The sequence below is a fragment of the Canis aureus genome, chromosome 32 (assembly GCF_053574225.1).
Source record: "Canis aureus isolate CA01 chromosome 32, VMU_Caureus_v.1.0, whole genome shotgun sequence".
Taxonomy (NCBI): domain Eukaryota; kingdom Metazoa; phylum Chordata; class Mammalia; order Carnivora; family Canidae; genus Canis; species Canis aureus.
Window position 1 is genome coordinate 40,697,837 of NC_135642.1, and position 19,116 is coordinate 40,716,952.

Consider the following 19,116-nt stretch of genomic DNA (forward strand, 5'->3'; position numbering starts at 1 on the left):
CAGAGATGACAACAAGATGTTCTAAGAAAGAAGAAACAGAAACACAAGATGGGCTTGAGAACATTAAAGAGTTGGTATTGGGAGATCCCTGGGTGGCTCAGCAGTTTAGCGCCTGCCTTTGGCCCAGGGTGTGATCCTGGAGTCCCAGGATCGAGTCCCGCATCCGGCTTCCTGCATGGAGCCTGCTTCTTCCTCTGCCTGTGTCTCTGCCTCTCTCTCCATGTCTATCATGAATAAATAAATAAAATCTTTTTAAAAAAAGAGTTGGTATTGTCAGGACATGTTGGATTAACTGGCAAGAGATAAGGGCACAAGAAGGAGGGTAGGATGAAGAGAAAAGATGCCTGCATTTCTCAATGACCTCTTGAGTGTGATGTGTCTGTGAGACACCTGGGTTTGGCGGGCAGTTTGCCATAGGTGTCTGGAGCTCGACAAGCACCTGGATAGGAGAAAGGGATTGGACCAGATTGAGCAAATGAGACAGAGACACTGTACACTTCCTGTTAGTTCTGTTTCCTACGGTGGGGGAGGGGTAGGAAGGTGTGTTAGGTTCTATGGCAGTTGAGAAAAGCAGTGAGCCAGAAACTGGGTTGGAAAGAAGGGAAAGAAATGCCATGGCCTTCCACAGTATTTACAATTCTGGCATCCTGGGTTACCCAACATACAGGGTGAGGAAGCCTTTTGTAGGCTAGGTAGTGGTGGGGTCCTTTGGCAGGAAGTAGCTCGTCTATGGCATGGGGAAATTACAAGGTAGGAGAGGCAAAGATCACTCCATCTTTTTTAATTTAACTGGGGACAGGTTAAAAAGGGATATATTTTAAGGGTTGTGGGAGACTCTAGAGCCAGAGGAGAAAAAGAATCTGAAGCATGGAGGGAGGAGGAGTTCCCACCCAGTAGAGGACCCAGGGGTTGTCTTTTCTGTGAGTGGAGATGGAGATGCTGAGATGACATTCCTTTCATGATGTCCTCCTCCCTTCCCTATCACAGCCAATTCTCCCCTACCGTATGCACCACTTCTCTTCTCTGTCACCATACCAGCTAGAGCTTCTGGAGAAGACTCGAAACTACATTCGCATGTTCTGTGCTGGCCTCTTGGGCTTCATCTTTGTCCTGCTGATCTGCTTGTCCCCTTTGCGTTGGGTGAAGTTCATTGTAATAAAAGACAAGAAGAGGTTCTTTGCAGGGCTCTGGACCGTGTGTCACCATGATCTCTGCTGGAGCCATGTGCCAAGGGCACCCTGTGAGTGCCTTCCAATCCAAGACCCCCTCCTTTGGTACATTTGCCCAGATCCTCCACAGCTCACCTCTCTCCCTTTCTCCTTCCCACAATTGTGCCCCTTCTTTCCTCCCCTTTTCACAAGCATGTGAGGATAACTCCTCTGAACAGAGGAGATTTACCCAGGTTTGCCTTGACTAGACTTCCCCAGTGACTTAAAAGCCACAAATCCTTAATTATTGAAAGCTAATGTCTAGTAACCTTTGCTTTTTCTTACCTTTGCCCTCAGAACCTCCTAGGAAAAAGAAATATTAGTCATCTGCACCTGAATATGAAAGTTACCTCATAATATACCTCTCAAGGCTATAGTTATAATTTCAACTTTTCACTCATTGTGGAAAAAATTTCTTTCCTTGTTAGAGGAATTCCACATGTCAATGAGGAGATGGAAAGAGGGTCTTTACTGGTGCCTGTGAAGCCACCCACTTGGCGGCTCCTTATTCTGACTCCATTACATGTAAGACATGCCCTAATACTGTCCCCCTTTGTCCCTCAATCCCTTCCCTAGACCCGGTCTACCCTTATTTAAGGGCAGGTCACCTAAGCTTCAGCCAAATTTCTCCTTTTCTGCTTTTCCTGGCAGATTACCTCCAATTCTCCAGGGCCTTCTCTCTCATCTCTGCCCTCATCATCCTCATTATTATTATATGGCTCAGCATCTCTCTCACCAAAGGGCCAGGACACAAAAACTACATAGATCTGGGCATGTCCATCTTCTCTTTCATCTCAGGTACATGATGATGTTGGAAAAGTTTGTCCCTGGAGTTCTTGTATTTCTTCTCTTTCTGTGCCGTTTTCACTTATTTTACTAAGTTGTCCCTGCCTCACGTGAATACTGCTGTCACAGGACGGTGTCTCCTCCCAAAAGGAAGAAAGCTTTTGATAAGCTTTTACTCCTTATGTGGCTCTGCCTCTTAAGGAGGGGACCTTGAAGAGATTATGCTTAGCCCAATGGAAACATCTCTAGGAGTTGTTATCTGATGGACTAGTAGAGGAGATATCATAGGCTGGAGGCCCTCTGGCACCCCCAAAATTACTGTGTAGCTAGCTAGCTACCTGTTCTATTGGTCTTTTCTATAGGCTCCACTCTGAAAATCTTATTCCAGTCAAAGCAGAAGCCTTTTGCTCTCCCATCTTAGTTGATTGCCATTGGGGTATTCCCATGACCACTGGCGTGTAATAGGCCTCCATGACATCATTGAGATGGTTTGGGCGATAAGGAAGTGCAAAGAGAGGGAAGAAGGTGGAACGGGAGGGATGTCAGAAGGAGGGTTATAATGAGTAGTGATAGCGTACATTCTGATCCCAGGTACCTGCCTATTCCTCTGCCTCATTTTGTTCCTGATGCAAGTGAAATTGTACAGTAAGAACATCTTGGAGCCCCATTTCCTGTTAGTCTACCACCTCAATTGGTGGGGCAGTGTCTTCTACATGATAGCTGGTGAGTTAATGCTCCTGTAAACAATGAAGGCACAGAAAAGGCATTTCTACATGGTTGGTCCCAACGCTCTCTCTTTTGCTTTCTTTTTGTTTAACATATTAGAATATCATAATTTGGAAGGGCTCTACAAGAGTTATTTCCATGTCAATGAACAATTCTTAAGAGCAAGTCCTTCTAATTGATCTAAAACATCTTTTTTTTTTTTTAATTTTATTTATTCATGAGAGACACAGAGGGAGGGGTGCAGAGACACGAGCAGAGGGAGAAGCAGGCTCCATGCAGGGAGCCCCATGTGGGACTCCATCTGGGGTCTCCAGGATCACGCCCTGGGCAGAAGGCGGCACTAAACCTCTGAGCCACCCAGGCTGCCCTAAAACATCTTTTTTATGATACCTGTTCCTACATAGATTGGAGCAAGATTCAGGAAGTAGAGCAAGAAGGCGAAGACATTAACTGAGCTATTCCTTTCAGAACAGTTCTTAAATTCCCCTCTCCTTTTATCATATCAATAGTCTCTCCATCTTTATGGATCTCTAAAATAAAGCTTCAACATGTGACATATGTTCCTCTGTCATATTACCAATATAAAGCAGAGTGGTAACACAGGATTTTGGCCTTTATAACACTTCTCCTTTCATTCTTCTAAGTCATACAATTATTTTTATTCACTAATTAACAGTGGTCTCCAACTCATTGCATCACACACCCTGTTAGTAAAACACTTCTCAGCAAGCATTCCCAAAAAGACATATGTTTATTTATAAAATATGTATACATATTGTCATTAATATATTCATTACATTTAAAATATACTCAAAAATAGAACTGAAAATAAGATTTGCTAAAAATATCAGAAAAAAATCCCTACTATTTTCTTCCTGTGCCCCAATGAATTGGCTTACATACCCCTTGGGAAACACTGTACTGCAGAAAAGCTGGGATCAATGCTTTGAATCCCAGGTTCCTAAAGATAATGAACAGGGTATTCAGAAATGTATTGTATATCAAATTCTATTATAATTAGGTTCAGTGCATCAGGGGTGTTTAATGTCTTAAGATTTTATCTATTACTAATCCACAATGCTGACCCTGATCTTTTCTTTTTTTCTCTAGGGTTCCTCTCTGGACTCAATCACATTAGTTCTCGGGTTACCCCTCCTGATCAAAATCTCCTTGTGATCCCTTTAACAAGAACAAGGATAGGAAATATAGGCTCAGTACAACTGGGGCTAACTGAAACAAATGAAGGTGTTTCTACATGGATGAATCAGGAACCAAAAAGGCAGTCAGGTTCAGTGGTACAACCAAGGGTCCATATAACAGGGACTCAAGCAGAGGTAGGGACTCAGACAGAGCCAGTGACTCAGACGTCAGTAACCCAAAAAGTGCTACAAACTCAGACTGAACCAGAGGTCCAGGCTGAGTCAACGACCCAGATGGAGCCAGAGATAGGAAATGAATCAGTAATAAGAGATGGTTTAACAACTCCAAGGTTCAATACTGAGATAGAATCAATTGATACAGTAGAGCTAAGGCTGGAGGCGGAGATAATTGGGAGTGTGACTGGTGATAAGTTAAGCAATAGCCTCGAGGTTAATGAAAACAGAATGACTGAAGTCAGGGATTATGAAGACAAAGAGTGAGCCGAGAAAAATGGGGATGACAAGACAAAAAAATTAATCTTAGATATAAGGTAGTCAGAGCAGAGATATTAGAAAAAAAAAAAAAGCCTAGCAGAAAGGTTTCTCTTTGGGCCTAAAGATGTTTTGTTGGGTCTGTAAGAAGTATGGTAGGAGTATCAGAAGTAATTCTGAGGTAGTAGTAGAATGACTCTGTGGAACCCCCCTGGGTCACACCTCCTTCCCTGAGCAAGTTGATATTATGGGTGAACCATACAAGTCACTTGTATGGTTTACGGCAAAGGGATCAATAATTTAAGGATCATAAGGAAAGCAATGCAAAGCTCATTAAAGGAAGTTTCCATGTTAGTGTTGTGTGCTGTGACTGGGAGAGGCTGGCAAGAGATGACATGCCCAGGCCACCAAGACTTTTCTTGATTTCCATGACCCCACCATGGAACTTCTCAGCAGGTTTGAAAGAGCTTCCAGTTTGGAAATTCAAACTCTCATTTTTGTTCCTTAGTTCCCTAACTCATTAGGCTGACTTTTGGCAAACATTTACCTTTTGGGGGCCCAACATCCCTCATTGACCAAGTAGGCTCTGAGATTTCCTCTAGTGCTTTCTATGGCCACAAATGATAAACAATGGAGAAATTGCTCCTGTTGGCTCAGATAACACTAGATTATTTTAGCAGGTAACTTAGTGTAGTCAGAGGAACCAAATTCAGTTATCTACCTTCAAGCTACTTTTGGCAACTCAATTTTTATTTAGATATCTCATTTTAAAATGTAGGTGAATTCACTGTTCTCAACTGTTAAGAAGAGGTGGAAAGGAAGGGGGAAAAAATCAAAGCAAAAGGACCCAGACAGTGTACCATAGAGACTGAGGGAATTTCATTGAGTCCTTAAATAGTTTCACAGAAGGGACTGTGGTCTTTGAAACCAGAAGCTAGTTTTTTTTTATTAGAAATATTAGTAATTCACCATGAGAAGCCATTCTTAACTCCTTAAACAGTTCAGTACTGTACTACCGCTGGCTGCCTGTGCCTCTAGCTAGTTAATCAAATTTTATGACCCTTAATGTTGTCATCTTTAAAAGTAATTTCAATAAATGATATCATCTCCATCCCACATATTTGACTTTCTGGAACATTAGATAAGGAACCAGGAGAGAGAAGAAGATGGACAGGGTAGAAAGCATTAAAAAATATTTCTCCCAGCAAATATGAATTAATAGATGTTGCCTCAAAGTACAAATTCTCTGGGGATAGTTAAGATTTTGGTCATACCTTTAATATGTATTATTTATGTCAATCAGATAATTACATAACCAAATACAACTAAGCAGATACTTTGACAGGTGAGAGAGGAGAAAGAAGAGTCTTTGCAAAGTGAAAGTCTACGGTAAGGAGAATCTTGAGAGCTTTTGTTTAGGACAAAGGCGGTGATTACTGGGGAGGGCAGGGGGAGGCATACTAAAAGAGTAAGTTGATAAGAAACTAACTTTGCCTCTATTAAAATTTTGTCTAAAACCATGAAAGTATCCAAAGACTGGCTGCTTTGGAAACCTGTATCCTCCATTTTCTTGTATTTATACTCATATTCCCATCATCCATTCATCACAAACTTGTGAAAGATTTATTGAACATTAACAAGTAGTTCACTTTTAGAGGGGGATAGAGACAATAAGAATAAAGGGTAAAAAAAAATAGGTTTCAGGAATTCTAATGGCACACAAAAGACACAGCCCAGTTTAGTCTAGGGGCTTAATGGAAGGCTACCTGAATTGGTAAAACATGAATGAGCTCAGTCTTAGAAAAATGGTAATAAAGGATTTCATCTAGGAGAAGAATCACTGAACAAGTCTTCAGTGTAAAGCTGACTTTCCCAAAGGTTCTGGAAACAGAGTAACATTACAGCAACACAACAACTTAAAATTGTAGTTCAGTAAACTTGTCCTTAAAAGGTAAAAAGCAAAAACAAAATTTACTCAGCAATTTTTGCTCCTTGGACTCTAGCTTTTTGTCATAAATCCTTGGCTTTTATTTCTCCTTTCTTTCCTTTGTCCTCTCCTTTTGCTGCCCTGCTCTTTTTTAGAGCAATATCCATTTCTTTTCACCTTTTCTTACACAGGAATTTCATCTTTCTTCATACCTTATTCCCAGTATCCCCTCTGGATAACTCTTATGGAGACCCAAGGGCTCAGCTAATTATCTGAAAACATTGTGTTTAAAACTCTTAGGTTTTAGAAAAGGTCGATCCTCCTAGTATTAGAGGAAGGATTTATTTCATTCTCTCAGTTACATTTGCTCTTTGCAGTATTTTGAAAAGCTGTTTTAGGAGTTCCCCTTCTGAGAGTAGATGAAAAGATAAAACAGTATTAAATTGTGATGCTTTTTTTTTTTTTTCATCCTTCTGTTGTGGGCAATCGCTATAGCTCTTCCACCTGTAGAAGATGTATTTGTTCTACCGTTCTCCTCTTCAAGGAGCCCAGGCCTTCCTGGGTGGCTAAGCTAGCTCAAAGGGCCTGCCTTTGCAGTAGGGTCTAAGGAAGATGCAGTCCTGATGCCTCATTCCAGAGTGTCAGAGTTCCATTATCCTCTTCTGCTTCATTATCCCAACTATCAGAACTAATAAGCAAATTTTAGTTTTACGAATGAATAAAAAAGTAATATAACCAGCATTCAAAAATCAACAGGTAAGTTAAAAATTAGCAATATAGCCAGTAGAAAATGTAACAAGCTTATAACAGAAAATAAGAAAATACGTAAGAATAAACATAAATAAGAAATCTATATGAAGAAAACTAGAACTTTATTGTAAGACAGAACAGAAAATCTACTTAAATAGTAATATACCAGCTAATTAGTCACATTCCAGTTTCCTTTATAGCTAGATGATCGTATTACATATTAGTGGCTGGTGAGACACCAGAGGAAGTATGTTATAGAGAGTACGTATTTGCTTTACAGACACTCATGATGCTGTTCCTAGCTTTTTCATTTTGCCTTAGATGCTAGTGTGATGGTTAGAGCTGCAGCAGTCATCTCAGAAACACAAAGCGACAAGCATGAAGTCAAGAGCCAACATTTGAGGATGGCATAGCAGAAATGTAGAAAAAGAGCTTAAGTCCTTAATGACATTGTTGAGCAGGTGAAACAATGCCAAGAATGACCTCCTTCTAGAATTTTTGTTATGTGAGAAATATAAAGCTTTATTTTAAAAGACAATGTTATTTGAGTTTTCTATTACAGGCCACTATATACTTTTCTAGCAAATACGAAGTGTAAGTACTACAAAACAAATATAAAATCAGATGATGGAAGAGAAGGAAAATAAGAAATACTCTACTACTGAGGTATTCATTCTCATAATAGGAAGTCATTAGTCCCATCTACAGAAAATGAGAAAAGTTCTATAAAGTAAAAAAATAAAATAAAATAAAATAAAAGTTCTATAAAGTAATTATAATTGCATTCAATAGAAAAAATGCAAATTTTCCAACTTACCAGAAGAAATACAAACAGAGCAAGTGAAAGTATATGCCACATTTTGAAAAAAAAGCTGTAACAACATATCTGAAAATAATATGCTCAAAAACCAAATATAACTCATTACTGAATATACATACTTGATATTTTAAGTTTTTTTTTTTTTAATTTTTATTTATTTATGATAGTCACAGAGAGAGAGAGACGCAGAGACACAGGCAGAGGGAGAAGCAGGCTCCATGCACCGGGAGCCCGATGTGGGATTCGATCCCAGGTCTCCAGGATCGCGCCCTGGGCCAAAGGCAGGCGCCAAACCACTGCGCCACCCAGGGATCCCTACATACTTGATATTTAATAAAATAAATGTTTCATATTGGACCACAAAACAAAATCTGAGTGTTATATACAAAATGTATGCCCCAAGCAAAGGGATTCAGAGGATTTTAAAATAGAAATATGAAAAATGAACATATAGAAACCAAAATTCAGAAAATAATACTACTTACAATTGCTCAAAGAAAAACTAAATACTTAGGTATAGACCTAACAAAACAGGATCTGTATGCTGAAAATTGTAAGACACTGATGAAAGAAATCAGTGAAAGTCTAAATTGTATAAAGAAATAAATAATAAAATTACCACATTTGTAGATTAGAAAAAAATATAGTAATGATATTCATTCTCCCCAGACTATCTATAGGTTTAAGGTAATTCCTATCAAAACCCCAGCAAGGAGTTTTGGTGACATAGGTAAGCTTGTTCTAAAATTTATGTGGAAAGTCACAGGACCCAGAAAACCTAAAACTGTAAAAGAAAAAGTAGGAGGAATAACTGTACTAAGGCTTGCTTATAGGCAGTGTAGCACAGTGTAGCATTGGTAGAGGAATAGATACCGGAATAGCTCAATGAAACAGAATAGAGATCACACAAAAATACCCGACTAAAGCACAAAGACAGTTTAGTGGAGGAAGGATAGGCTTTTCAACAAATGGTGCGTCCCATAGCTAAAAATATGAACATCAACCTAAATTACATACCTTATTCCAAAAATGAATTCAAAGTAGATCATAGACTGAAATGTAAGCTATAGAGTTCTTAGATAAGACCTCAAAAGCATCAATAAAAGGGATAAATTGGATCCCATGAAAATGAAAAACTTTGTCTCTGTGAAAGACCCTAGAAGAAAAGGAAAAAGAAGAAAAACCTGCTACAGATGACTGGGAGAACATAGTTGCAGGCCATATATCTGACAAAGGACCAGAATCTAGAATATAGAGCTCCCAAAACAATTAAAAAAGAAACACACAAATAGAATAAGGCAGTTAACAAATATGCAAGATATATGAACAGGCATTTTACCATACAGGATATACAGGTAGCAAATTAGCACATGAAAAGATATTCAGCATCATTAGACATCAGAAAAAGGTATGTTAAAAATCATGGTGACATATCACTGCCCAGCCATGTAGAATGGCTAAAATAAAGCATAATAATACTCCCAAATGCTACTGAGAATGCAGAGAAACCAGGCTACACATTTATTGCTGGTGAGACGGCAAAGTGGTACCACCATTCTGAAAATAGTTTGATAGTTTCTTATAAAGCTAAACATACAGTTATCATATGACCTAGCAATTGTGTTCTAGGGCATTTATCCTAAAGAAATGAAAATTTATATTCACATAAAAACATGCATGTAAGTGGTTGTAGCAGCTTTTTTCATAATAGTCCCAAACTGGAAGAAATGTAAATGTGAATAGTTAAGCTGTGGTCTATAAATACCATGAAATATTATTCGGCAAAAAAAACAAACAAACCCAAAACTATTGATATAATAACTTGGATGGATTTCAAGGGAATTCCAGGGGAAAAAAACAAACCCTCAGCTGTAACATACTGAATGATTCCATTTATATAACATTCTTAAACATTTCGGAGATGGAAAAAAACGGATGGTTGCCACAGGTGGGAGCAAGGTGAAAGGCTGTTGTGGTTGTTAAAAGACACTGAAGGGATCCTTGTGTCGATGGAACTAATTTGTATCTTGACTGTGGTAGTGAATACATGAACCTAACCTCATGATGAAATTGAATAGAACTAAAAATGATAAAGCTTCTAGAAGAAAATATAAAAGAATATCTCCACGAACTCAGAATATGCAAAGAGATCTTAAACAGGAAACACACACACATAAATAACACTAATTGTAAAAGAAAAATGGATACACTGGATTTCATTAAAATTAAGAACTCCTGTTCATCAAAAGATATCACTATGAAAGTAAAAAGCCAAGGCAGTTCAGGAATCATTTGGATTTCATTTTCTGTGAGCCATCTGTAATTATATGGATTGTTTTTTCACGTTCTTGATGGTACTGTTTACAGCACAAAAGTTGTTAATCTTACTCTAGTTCATTTTTCTTTTTTTCAAGATTTTATTCATTCATGAGAGGCACAGAGAGAGAGGCAGAGACAGAGGCAGAGGGAGAGGCAGGCTACTCACAGGAGCCCAATGCAGAACTCGATCTGGAACTCTAGGATCATGCCCTGAGCCAAAGGCAGACATTCAACCACTGAACCACCCAGGTGTCCCTTTTTTTTTTTTTAGATTTATTTATTTGAGAGGGAGAGAGTGCATGAGTGGGTGGAAGGGGCAGCCGGAGAGAGAGAATCCCAAGCAGACTCCACATCGAGCTCAGAGCCCAACGGGGGGCTCAATCTCCCAGTCCATGAGCAGAAACCAAGAGTGTGACACCCAACTGACTGAGCCACCCAGGCATCCCTCAAATATTGAACTTCTTTTGTTAAATTTATACCTAAGGATTTTATTCTTTTAGATACTGTTGTAAATGGAATGTGTTCATTAATTTCGTCTTGGAGCCCAAGAGATGCATTGCTCAGAAGAACTAGTGACAATTTTTGGCAGCCAATCTAGCACCAGTTCCTGGATGCATATTTAGTTATCTTGGGATCAGATTTTGTTTTTTATTTTTATTTATTTTTTATTTATTAATTAATGAGAGACACACACACAGAGAGAGGCAGAGACACAGGCAGAGAGAGAAGCAGGCCCCATTCCGGGAGCCTGACATGGGACTCGATCCCAGGTCTCCAGGATCAGGCCCTGGGCTGAAGGCGGCGCTAAACCGCTGGGCCACCCGGGCTGCACAGATTTTTGTTTTTATAGATCAGTTTAAAAACACAAGTTAATAATCCATTACGGGGAAAGAGCATTGCCCTAGAAGTTAGGCAATTGTAATTCTAGTGCCAACTCTCTTGTTGGTCACTTAGGGAACACGCAAGTCCATTTTCTCTGTGGAGCTGCAGTTTCTCCTTTTGTAAAATAAGGGACTGGGGCACCTGGGTGGGCCCTGTCGGTCATGATCCAAGGGTCCTGGGATCCAGGGGAGCCCTGTGCATGTCTGGCTCCCTGCTCAGTGAGGAGTCTGCTTCTCCCTTCCCCTCTGCCCCTCCCTCTGCTCATGAGCACTCAAATAAATAATATCCTTTAAAAAATTTTTAAAAATAGGGGATCCCTGGGTGGCTCAGCAGTTTAGCGCCTGCCTTCGGCGCAGGTGTGATCCTGGATACCTGGGATCGAGTCCCATGTTGGTCCCCCTGCATGGAGCCTGCTTCTCCCTCTGCCTGTGTCTGCCTCTGTCTCTCATGAATAAATAAGTAAAAATTTTTTTTTAGTTTTTTATTTATTTATGATAGTCACACACAGAGAGAGAGAGAGGCAGAGACACAGGCAGAGGGAGAAGCAGGCTCCATGCACTGGGAGCCCGACGTGGGATTCGATCCCGGGTCTCCAGGATTGCGCCCTGGGCCAAAGGCAGGCGCTAAACCGCTGCGCCACCCAGGGATCCCCAATAAATAAAATATCTTAAAAAACTTTTTAAAAATAACTGAAATGAGGGGACTTCTTAAGTCCCTGCCAGCTCTAAACCTAGTCAGTTCTACTTGTTTGAACATTCAGGGGATCCAAAGGCATATTATGAAGATTCTAATTTCCAATTCTCTCCACTGTTTAAGAGAGATTATGCATGTGGAGCTCTATTATCTCAGAAGAAAAGTTCTAGGTGCGTCCATAGAACTCGTGGGAGCGGTATCACTCTGATGGTCACTTGGAACAAATCTCTCTAGAAAAAGTGGTGACAAAAGCCATAAACATATGGACAAAAGCCTCTTTGTTTACCAAAGTTAAATGGTTGTGCCAGCAGCTACCCCCAAGATGGTTTTGGCTCTGACTCTAGGTTTGGTAGGATATTGCAAACTCCCCGCACTCAAGCCAGCTTTCTAAGAGTATAAAGAATTTTATAACTTTTTATAACTATCGGTTGTGGACGATTTGTCTTAGAGTGATTCTTAGTTCAGTGCATTTACTGTCCAATGTCTTGACCTCCTTCCTTCCATGCAACTGTCAATTTCTCCTGTGCCTCAGTTTCCCATAAGAAGCCTAATTCATCTTCCTAATCCCTTGCTATTTCTACCCACTTCCGCTTTCAGCTCCTTGCTTCAGTTGCCCTGGGCAGACAAGCATCCAACACTGGCTTTTTCTCTTGCTTGGCTCAGGAAACGTGGTCTTGGAAGCCTTATTCCTATTAAGACTCAAAGGTTCACAATTCCACCACAGCCCAGATTTCGACAGAGATCTTGATCCATAATTTCTTTAAAATTCCTGTATGATCCCATTTTCTTCTGGTTATCTTTCTCTAACTCAAGCCTAATATATTCCCTAATCCATAGTTTCTCTCTCCACCCCATTCCCTCTTCCCTCTCCATTTCCACACACAAATTCAACTACTTTGACTCCCTTCTACAATGTTTCAGTCACATTCTTGCCTAGCAGTGTTACCATTTAAAAACTTCACTTGCACTGAATAATAAATAGCTACTGTTTATCTAGAGCTGACTCCATGCCGTTTTAGAATAATAGATGTTATTCAGTGTTTTGCATATAATATCTCAATTTTTACACACTCCTGCGAAGTAATTTCTATCAATTTCTCCACTTTCCAGATGAGAATCAGAAAGATTAAGTGACCTACCAAAGATTACATAACTAGTTAGGTGGTGACCCAGGACCTGAAATCGCTTAAAAAATTTTTTTTTTTAATTATGATAGTCACAGAGGGAGAAAGAGAGAGAGGCAGAGACATAGGCAGAGGGAGAAGCAGGCTCCATGCACCGGAAGCCCGATGTGGGATTCGATCCCAGGTCTCCAGGATCGCGCCCTGGGCCAAGGGCAGGCGCCAAACCGCTGCGCCACCCAGGGATCCCCACTTAAAAGAATTTTTAAATTCCATATAACTAACATACAGTGTTATATAAGTTTCAGGTGTCCAATATCGTGATTCAACACTTCCATACAATACCTGGTGCTCATCACAAGTGCCTGCCTTACTCCTCATCACCTATTTCCCACTCCCCCACCTCCTGGTAATCATCAGTTTGTTCTCTAGAGTCAAGAGTCCGCAGGGGCTCCTGGGTGGCTCAGTCAGTTAAGTGTCTGCCTTTTGCTCAGGTCATGATTCCAGAGTCCTGAGGTCTAAGCCCTGCATTGGGGCTCCCTGCTCAGTGGGGAGCCTGCTTCTCCTTTTCCACTTGCTGTTCTCCCTGCTTTTACTCTCTTGCTCTCTCTCAAGTAAATAAATACAATCTTTTAAAAAAGAGTCTGTTTTTGTCTTTTTTTCTTTGTTAAACCAAACACTTTGATTCCAGAGCCTCCACTATATTGCTTCCCATAAAAATATGGCTTAAAATGAGGGGTGGTGGCTCAGCGGTTGAGCGTCTGCCTTTGGCTCAGGGTGTGATCCCGCTCCCTGGATCAAGTCCCACGTCGGGCTCCCTGCGAGGAGCCTGCTTCTCTCTCTGCCTGTGTGTCTCTCGTGAATAAATAAAATATTTTTTAAAAAATATGGCTTAAAATAAAAAGCAGTAGATTAAGAAGAGATGAGGGTTTTATCACTGTAGACCGATCATGATCTTTCTGATTCCTCATTCTAAAATAAAGGGATTGAAGTAGAGATAACTAGTATCTCATTTCATATTATTCAATGATCCTGTTGTATGAAAAATGTATTTTTGGATTTTATTTTTTTTGACATTGCATGGAAAAGTTTAAGAATTTCACTCTGCTCTCCCGTATCTTAATATTTATTCCCAAACTAACTTACATACTAACAGTGAAATACAGCCATGTGTTCTAGTTCTATTTCTATAAAACAAAATGGGTAGGATAAAACTTTAGAAAATTTCAAATCTCATCCCTATTTATTTTAAGACCTGATCTCTCCATAGTGAAAAGGGATGTCTAAAGGTGGAAAATTATTGTGGTTTTGCCCATGAAATCAGTGTTTCTTTGGTACATATCATATAGTTTCCACAGCTATAACAGTCAGTTATTACATGTTGATCCTTGAAACATCGATCTATTTTATCATTTTTTTTTCTGATTCCATGTTCCTATTTATTTCTTGAATTCATTTTCTCTAATGTTTATCAAGTCTAAGTCCAAATCACTTTTAACAATTAAGATTGAATTAGGGGCGCCTGGCTGGCTCAGTCAGCAGAGCATGTGACTCTTGATGTGCAGGTCGTGAGTTTAAGCCCCATAGGGTATATAGCTTACTTAAAAAAAAAAATCAGAAGAATTGAGATTAAATTAGAAAATGTTTCTTTTTTTCTTTTTTTTTTTTTTTAGAAAATGTTTCTTAAGATTGTATTTATTTATTTATGGGAGACACACAGAGAGAGGCAGAGACACAGGCAGAGGGAGAGGGAGAAGCAGGCTCCCTACTGGGGAGCCCAATGAGAGACTTGATCCCAGGACCCAAGCCAGGATTATGACCTGAGCCAAAGGCAGACACTCAACCACTGAGCCACTCAGATGTCCCTGAATTAGAAATTTTAATGACTCCAGAACTAAAATTCTTTATTCCTTTAAGCTGAAATATGTTGAGATCATCAAGTCAAGAAGAGAGAGCAAATGGGGATAAAAGAGTAACGCCCTTTCACAAATAGGCACACTTCCACAAACTGAAAACAGGTCTTTCAATGTCTGTGTGTCTTCAGTCCCTTTATAAGAATTTAAGGGTGGGGGCGCCTGGTGGCTCAGTCAGTTAAGTGTCTGCCTTTGGCTCAGGTCATGCATGATCTCAGGGTCCTGGGATTGAGGTACCCCCCCACTCTGCCCTGCATCCATCCAGCTCTCTGCTAGGCGGGAAGTCTGCTTCTTTCCCCTGACTCCCATGGTACTCTCTCTCTCTTTCTCTCAAGTAAATAAACAAAATCTTTTTTTTTTAAGACCACTTATTGCAGGAGTATTAAAACAGGTAAATAAAAATTCCTTTAACTGAAATATGATGGTTGCATAACTTGGTAAACCTATTAAAAATAATTGAGTCATACACTTAAAATGGGTGAATTTTATGATAGGTAGATAAAATGTTATAGCATGCACATTAAAAATCCTCTTATCTTGCTTTCTTTCTGCCCATACAAATGTAAATACACCATATGATCATCCTCTAATACTGATTTTAACTTTTTTACACCTCACATATCCAGATATCAAGACCATCTTTACAGATCAAATATTTTTATACAGTATCATTTTAAAGGTTTAAATTGTTTTTAATTTTATATTATAATTTGTTTAGCCAATGTTCATTCCCTGAACATTTTTGTAGCTACATTTTGATACAGATTTCCCTGGGTTAAGTTACTAGAAAAAATGTTACTGGATCAAAGGATATGATCATTTTAAGATTTTTCTTGCTTATAAACTGCCCTCTAGAAAAGCTGTACTAACTTGTACTCTTCCAAGTCATCCTTCTGTTCCTATTTCTCTCCCGTCACAACTCAGTTTTAGAATTTTATAAAATCTCTACCATTTTGACAGGTGAAAATTGTATATTGTAATTAATTTCCATTTCATTTACTAATAAAATTGCTTTTTTGGTTATTTATTGGATATTTGTATTTGCATTTATATCTCTGTCATCTCCCCAAACACACTAGATATGTGTTATATGTCTTAGTAATTCATGAGATTTTCATACATTAAATAACACTTTGTCATACATGTTGTGAAGATTTCCCCCATTTTGTCTGTCTTTTATTCATGATTTTGCTTTTACAGAAGGAAGCATTAAATTATGTAGTCATATCTATTAGTCTGTTGCTTTGCCATTGGTACTATCCTTGATAAAGTTTTTCCTACTTCCAAATTAAATATTCACAGCATTTCTTTTTTTTTTAAAGATTTTATTTATTTATTCATGATAGTCACAGAGAGAGAAAGAGAGAGAGAGAGAGAGAGAGGCAGAGACACAGGCAGAGGGAGAAGCAGGCTCCATGTAGGGAGCCCGACGCGGGATTCGATCCTGGGTCTCCAGGATCGCACCCTGGGCCAAAGGCAGGCGCCAAACCACTGTGCCACCCAGGGATCCCATTCACAGCATTTCTTGTACTAATTTTATATTTTCTTTCCTTATATTTAAATATTTATCTGGATTTTATTTTGATATATGACATAAGATTAGGATCTAACTTAGTAGAAAGAACATTTTAACGGGGAAACTAGTTAGATCTTTACCATATTTGTTGTATATCTTCTAAGTACAGAAAACTGTGTTGTATATGTATTCTATAGTCATAAATATGACAGGAATAGTCTCTGCTCTTATGTAACTAAACTCAGAAAGGGCAGACATACAAGTTTGGTGAGTGAGTGCTTCAAAGAAGTGCTAAATTCTACGGTCGTGTATAGTAGGTGGAATCTAATCAGTTATGCTGGCACCTATTGAACTATTGAAAGGAGATCTTTTGAAGTTGAAGGAGAATTAAAAAAAAAAACAGTAACAACAAACACATATTATCCCAGAGTATCTGTGGGTCAGAATCTGGGTGTGGTTGGGCACCTGGGTGGCTCCGAGGTTGAGTGTCTGCCTTTGGATCCCTGGATTCTGGGATCGAATCCTGCATCAGGCCCCTCACAGGGAGCCTACTTCTCCCTCTGCCTATGTCTCTGCCTCTCTGTGTGTCTCTCATAAGATAAAATCTTTTAAAAAGCCCCAAATTAAAAAAGAAAAATCTGGGTGTGGTTTAGCTGGGTCCTCTGTCTCAGGATCTCTCACAAGGATGGAACAAGGTGTTGGCCAGGGCTCCAGCTTCACTGGAATGCTTGACTGCATGCAGGAAGATTCACGTTCAAGTGTGCTTACAAGGTTGTTGGCAGGATTTAGCTCCTTGTGGTACTTTTGAACCAAGGTTTTCAGTTCCTTGCTGAGGATTCAGTTCCTCAGCTGGCTGGAGGCCTCCTTCAGTTCCCTGACATATAAGGCTAGGAGGGTTCAGTTTTGTCCTGGGGTGAGCACTTCAGCTTTGATAACCTGGTTTGTAAAGAGGTGTCTGTGTGGTGTAAAAATTAGCATGGCATTTGTATTCCTAACTTGTAACTGAGGACTAAAATGAATGTGAGCACATTGTGAATTTTCAGGTTGGTATACATTGAGTCTGTATATAAATTAATAGGTGAGTGAATTAAGCATTCACAAAGAATGAATTACATATTGAAGAGAACAAACATGTAATTCTGAAAAGTTTATGATGACTAGAGTGAGTAGAAGTTGAAATGATTTATGAACTTGAGTTTCTCTTTCAACCACATCCTGGGTATAGCTTCAAATTATTTTTCATTCTCTCCCTCCATTCCCATCACATAGACTGTACTGTGAATATACTCCCCTGGAGTTGTACAGTGTGGCAGCCCTGAACTCAGCCACACAGGCATGGATATATCCAGTTATTGGATTTTTAAAGTCTACTGCTGTGCATTTTATTTTTAGCTCAGGAAATGTAATTTTAAAATTATATTTAATCTTTGGCAGATATTTACAAAAATTCTGAAAATAGAATTTGACTGCCAATCTTAGTCTTTGAAAGTGATAGTGTTAGCCTCGTGCATACATCCTCAACAAGGCCAATACTGACCCTAAGGGGGCAAAAATTGGTTCTGGGTGTGTGTGTGTGAGAAAAGGAATATTTTTACATATAAAGCACAGATACACAGTCTATCTGTGGTAGTAAAATTTCATAGGGGGTAAGTGACTAAGATGGAAAGGTTTAAAAACATTCCTTAGGAGCTGATAATGAAAAAAAGGTTGAGAAATACTACTCTTGTGTTAAGTTAAAAGACAGCTGGTAGATGAGCTGTCTTGCAATAGATTATTTCCTGTATCACTTCCTGTATTAGAATGTAAGTTTCTTAAGCGTAGGATGTATAACCTGTTTTGTATTTTCAATAACACCTACTACAACAGTTTATTTTCAGTTGCATTCAGTAAATGTATACTTAATTAATATGGAACACATCTTACCCTCCTTGTACCCAATCTTGTGCCCCATAAAACCTAAATGCAATGATCAAAATTAGTTCATTTTTTAAAAATTTTTATTTATTTATGATAGTCACACACAGAGAGAGAGAGGCAGAGACACACAGGCAGAGGGAGAAGCAGGCTCCATGCACCAGGAGCCCGACGTGGAATTCGATCCTGGTTCTCCAGGATCGCGCCCTGGGCCAAAGGCAGGCGCTAGACCGCTGCACCACCCAGGGATCCCCAAAATTAGTTTAGTAAAAGCAAGCAACATAATATAGTCTCCCTCACAAAAATCCTAGGAAAATAATGACAAACTATTAAAAGAGTGAAAAATCTTAGCATAGCAGGAGAAGCACAGACTCTGGAAACAGAAAGACAAATCAGGACTTGATTTCTAGCTCTACCATTTGAAAGTTGTGGAGTCTTTAGTGAAGTTACCTGAGGAGGAAGGAGAAAGAGGACCAAAAAGGATGGGAGAAGGGAAATAAATATAGAAAGAGTACAGAGATGGGACGCCTGGGTGGCTCAGCGGTTGAGCGTGCCTTTGGCCCAGGGCGTGATCCAAGATCCAGGATCGAGTCCCACATAAGGCTCCTGGCAGGGAGCCTGCTTCTCCCTCGGCCTGTGTCTCTGCCTCTCTCTCTCTTTCTTTCTCTCTCTGTCTCTCATGGATAAATAAAATCTTTAAAGAAAGAAAGAGTACAGAGAAGAGACAAGGGCATTATATACACCCCAAATTGTAGGTATATTGACCTGCTGGCAGTTCCCCAAACAGGTCATGGCTCCAATATGCCATATTCTTTCACACTGATATATACATACATACTTCTTATTTCCAGAACATTATTTTTCCACCAATATTCAGCTCAAGCCACACCCTCCTTAGAAGGCCCTCCAT

General features: G+C 39.5%; 1 protein-coding gene across 6 annotated transcripts; it reads left to right on the top strand.

The window, feature by feature from the left end:
- The first annotated feature begins 510 nt into the window (after positions 1 to 510).
- Positions 511 to 5,467, top strand: LOC144303503 (transmembrane protein 202-like). 6 transcript variants are annotated; one of them, XR_013370549.1, is made up of 6 exons: positions 511 to 668; positions 988 to 1,240; positions 1,639 to 1,733; positions 1,860 to 2,006; positions 2,586 to 2,717; positions 3,831 to 5,467. XR_013370549.1 is itself a non-coding variant. In XM_077881778.1 (5 exons), the coding sequence occupies exons 1-5, from the start codon at positions 555 to 557 to the stop codon at positions 4,358 to 4,360; spliced, it is 1,176 nt and encodes a 391-aa protein (XP_077737904.1). In that variant the 5' UTR covers positions 512 to 554; the 3' UTR covers positions 4,361 to 5,467. The 6 variants fall into 6 exon arrangements, 3 of the variants coding, with proteins under 3 accessions (XP_077737904.1, XP_077737906.1, XP_077737905.1); XM_077881778.1 differs by lacking the exon at positions 1,639 to 1,733 and having other exon boundaries at positions 512 to 668; XR_013370550.1 differs by lacking the exon at positions 988 to 1,240 and having other exon boundaries at positions 557 to 668; positions 1,637 to 1,733.
- Positions 5,468 to 19,116: the final 13,649 nt, after the last annotated feature.